Source organism: Garra rufa, chromosome 5 (assembly GCF_049309525.1).
Source record: "Garra rufa chromosome 5, GarRuf1.0, whole genome shotgun sequence".
Classification (NCBI taxonomy): Eukaryota; Metazoa; Chordata; class Actinopteri; order Cypriniformes; family Cyprinidae; genus Garra; species Garra rufa.
The window spans coordinates 31,670,927-31,675,817 of record NC_133365.1 but is presented as its reverse complement, the minus strand read 5'-3'; the positions used below and the strand labels follow the sequence as shown (position 1 = coordinate 31,675,817).

Here is a 4,891-nt window from a genome sequence, read left to right as displayed (position 1 = left end):
ACACTCATAATAAATCAGAAATTGCAATAGTTTTTCTCAAATGCTTAAACACATTTCTTGAAATTATGCCTCTTATTTGCGAAACTCTAAACACAAATCCACAACTCCTAACTCATTTCCCCAAACTTCCTATATTGGGGTCAAAATGAAGCTCTCCACTCAAAACAATTCAATCTTTCTGAAAAACCAAACTTTGCTTTCAGACATGACACACAAATCCTCAAAAACACACACACACTACAACACAGTTTTACACACTGATGAGATAAATTCAAAATAATACTACAAAAACAATACAAATAAAAAACTTTTCACATGATGAACACAACAAATCTATTCCTTTGCAAGTGTTTTATTCCTTAATTTACAGTTTTTGCCTATTGCTTACACACTTTTTGCAGAATTTGGCTCATTATGTCAAAACTCTACACACAAATAAATCAGACATAGCACTTGGGGATTAACAACTCACATCTATGCCAAAATGAAACACAGCAATCAAAACTTAACACTCCTTTCTAAAAATGAAATTCTTGCAACAAAACCATACACACAAGGACCATTTGAATTAGTCTTTCATATCACCCGCAACACACTGATGGGCTTTATATAAAACACTGCAGTCTTTGTGTTTGTATTTTTATTGTCATTTTCTCAAACTCAAAAGTAGAGTTTCTGTAATCAAACATTTTTACACAAAAAAAAAAAAACATTCATACAGAAATACAGAAAAATAAAATAAAATATCCTCAAATTTAGCAACAAAACAAAAGTAAAAAAAAAAAAACAGGGGGGCCAGGGGCTTATGGATCCCGCCTTCTGTTCGGATCTGGCCACAAGACCTCATCAACATCACAAGCGATGTCCTCGCGGGCTAGGCATCGGGGAAAATATCGCCTTGTGTGCCGAATCCACCCTTGGATTGATCCCACTTCAATGTCTCCGCATGCCTCTTCCATTGCTTGCAGAAGAGTCATGCGGGCGTGTGGTTGCCGATCATATACTTTCCACCGCCACGCTGAAAAGAATTCCTCGATTGCATTTAGAAAAGGGCTGTAAGGGGGCAGGTATAAAACTGTAAAATTGTTATGGTTGTTGAACCAATCTCGGACCAGAGCTGCCCGGTGGAAACTAACATTATCCCAGATGATAACAAACCTGGGCTGTTCTGGTCTCTCCTGCACAACAGCATGTAGTGCATCTAAAAATGCAATGATCTGTTCTGTATTGAAGGGACCTAGAGTGGCATGGTGATGCAGGACTCCTTGGACACTAATTGCAGCACACAAGGTGATATTTCCCCCACGCTGCCCAGGGACATTCACAACAGCCCTTTGCCCAACTACGTTACGGCCCCGACGCCTGGTTTTGGCCAGATTAAAGCCTGCCTCATCCACGTAGATGAACTCATGTGGCAGTTCGGCAGCATCAAAATCCAGAACTGTCTGTATCAGAAAATATTGAGTAGTGTTACTGAAAACACATAAAGTAACTACAATGTCTAGAATTTCACACAAGTAGGTGCTGGGTTGGGTCAAGCTGCAGGCTGGGCAGGGGCAGCATAAACCGTCATTCCCACATCAATATATAGTATGTAAAGTAAAGTGACACATACCTGCACATAATCATGGCGCAGATCCTTCACCCTGACACTGTTCCGCTCAAATGGCACCCTGTACAGCTGCTTCATTCTGAAGTTATGTTTCTTTAGGATGCGACTTAGTGTAGAAATGCTGACCCGGTTGATATGGTTGAATACATTTCTGTCTTCAATGATGCGTTGTTGCAACTCTCGAAGTCGGATTGCATTATTTTCTCTGACCATTTCTATGATGGCAAGCTCTTGTTGTTCAGTGAAGAGCCGTGCCCTTCCACCCTGAGGAGGTCGTCCAATCATTCTGTAGAAAATGCCACCACAAGATGTCATTGATTAGGTTCTTTTTCACATACTGTAATTTCAAACTGTACATAGTACTGTATCATCACAATGTTTTTCTCTTTTACATATACTTCACAGCACTACCTATTTCTGTATAGTACAGTTACTGTAATATGATACAGAATCATGTGACACATACAGTAGGTACAGTCTGGAGTGGAAACTTGAAGATATACCTGTTCTCCAGTCGGAATGTTCTTATTATCGATGCTACTGTGTAGCGACGGAGGTTAGGGTGGACTCTTTGCCCAGCCTCCCTCATGGACAGGCCATGATTTATCACATGGTCCACCAGAGTAGCCCTGATGTCATCAGACACACGTCTACGCACTGGTCCTTGTCTTTGTACTCGTCCTCGTCCTCGTCCTCTTCCACGTCCGAATCCTCTCCCTCTTTGTCCTCCTCTAACTCTGACTCTCATGGCCTCCATGCTTCCAAAGTTCTCAAAATGGTTTACCTGAGGCCTATTTGTAGTGCTAAGGCTCAGACCGATTGGTGTTCTGTTTTCTGTGCAAGTGTTTTCAGGTGTGTATGTAAGTGCCTACAATTGCCAGATTAGTTTTGCATTTTGAACAGAGTGTTAACCCAATGATAACAGGTGATTTTGTTTGTGAACAATGTGTCTAATGTAAGAAAACGTGTGTATTGTTTCGCAATAAGTGTGTCACAGATTTGCAAACAAAGTGCAAAGTTGACAATGTGTTTAAGCTATGGTTACACTGTGTTTAAAGTATGCTTCAAGAAGTTTAGGTATTGAGGCTTTGATCTAAGCATTCGGTTTTAGTGTTTAAGCAATGGGCAAAAACTGTAATGTACTGTAGAGTACAGTACAAAACAGCAAAAAACAACAAAATAATTATTCTGCCCAGCATCCTGTCTTTGGTCTGGGACAGGCCAAAGAACCTCTTCAGCATCACAGGCTAAATTAGCCCTGGCCAGACAGCAGGGGTAAAATCCTCTTGCATGCCTGATCCAACCCTGGCACTCATCAACTAAAATATATGAGACTGCTTGTCTTCTTGCCCTTGCTCTTCCTCTGTCTCTTCCATGTTGTTGTCATCATCGTCCTCCTTCTCCTCCTCCTCTTCCTCTTTCACCTCCTACTCTTCCTCTTCAAAATTACACATTTCTGTATGTGGGATATTGATTGAAAAAGACTGGATAGGATTCACAGTTACACTTGTACAAGTGGTCTGACAAAAAATAAAAAAATAAAATAAAAGCACACAACGTCATTGTGAAACAGAAAAACAAAAAAGAAATATGGGCACAAAGGTGAAAATAAAAATAAGAAAGTCCACTGTCAGAATTTGTAACTCCTGTGTTGTCCTCTGTCTATATGCTTTCCAATGGAAGGTTCATGAGATGTACCTTTGATCTATTTCAGAGAACTGCTTTATCATTGGTTGATCTATATTATCTTCATTAGTGAAAGTCAAGATTCACTTGAATAATTCATGGCAAATTTACAAAAAGTCTAATAGAAATGTGTAGAATATATGATTGACAGTTTAGGACAACTAGATAAAAAAATTTCCATTTAGGTAATGATTTATACGATGAGACTTGATGTTTTGAGGGGTAAAACTATTGCACAGAGAACTACAGTATATAATACATTTTGAGCAACATGACAATAGCAACTGATAATGTAGGAAACTGCAGACAAATGTATATTTCATTTCTGATCTCAGAAATGCACCAAAGTGACTGAGAAAAACTTTGATCCTTTTATCTCCATCGAAGTTTCTGATTGGTGTGTGCTAAATTTTGACTCCTAGTGTTTCCACTTGGGTAATTGTGTGCTAATTGAGCTCAAACTTCGCAGACTTGAGTGAACAATATTGAATGCTTGTGCTTTCTAAATGACCTCATGGTTTAAGCACTGAGAAATGTAGGGATTTGTGTGTAGAGTTTTGCAGTAACAGTTCACCAAATATAACTCATGTGTCAAAGCAGGGAATAGTGTTTATAGTTTAGGGAAATGGGTGTGCTTTTTCAAAAATGGCGTTATAGTTTTGAAATTTTAGTTCAAAAGACTGGTTATAGTGTTTTAGCAATTGAGAAAAACTGTAAACAGATCGTTGTCAAGACAGGTAAGGTAAAACACCGGCAAACAGTAACATCCAAGGCAAGACAAAAGCGTAATCCAATAGACAGGCGTGGGTCAAAATCCAAGTGAGCAGTCCAAAGTAGCAAATGAAACAAAACAATGAAACAAGGAAAAACTATGACTATGAAAAAAAACTATGACTATGAAACAAAACCGTGGCTAAACAAGGCAATGAGATAGGAGAAAACGCTTAGTAGAGTCCGCTACAGCAAAACAATACTTTGCGATGTCTGTTTGGTAATGGCTGCCTTTTATGGCCACCAAACAGGAAGTAACCAACGAGGCAGCAGAGGGAGCAGCAACAGTCAGAGTGAGTAAGGAATCCCTCTGCTGGCCTGGCGTTACACACACATATATACAGTACATGCATATATGTACCTATATAGGTACATGTATGCACGTATATATGTACACATATATGTACACATATATGTGCATATATGTACGCATATATGCATACATGTGTATATATGTACACATATATGTGCATATATGTACGCATATATATGCATACATGTGCATATATGTGCATATATGTACATATAATATAGGAAAACTGACAATTTTATATATGTCACATATATTAAAAACCTATATCAAAACCTATATTAAAACATAAATGTTTATATGTGACCCAGGACCACAAAACCAGTCATAAGGTTAAATTTTACAAAACTGAGATGTATACATCATCATACATCATTTGAAAGCTCAATAAATAAGCTTTCTATTGATGTATGGTTTGTTGGGATAGGACAATATTTGGCCAAGATACATCTATTTGAAAATCTGGAATCTGAGGGTGCAAAAAAATCAAAATACTGAGAAAATCGCCTTTA

General features: G+C 38.4%; 1 protein-coding gene across 1 annotated transcript; it reads right to left on the bottom strand.

Moving 5' to 3' along the window:
• Positions 1–803: 803 nt before the first annotated feature.
• Positions 804–2,746, bottom strand: LOC141335882 (uncharacterized). The gene is made up of 3 exons (XM_073841442.1): positions 2,116–2,746; positions 1,616–1,898; positions 804–1,445 (listed from the first exon to the last, which is right to left on the bottom strand). Exons 1-3 carry the CDS (start codon positions 2,367–2,369, stop codon positions 804–806), a joined length of 1,179 nt encoding a protein of 392 aa, XP_073697543.1. The 5' UTR covers positions 2,370–2,746.
• Positions 2,747–4,891: the final 2,145 nt, after the last annotated feature.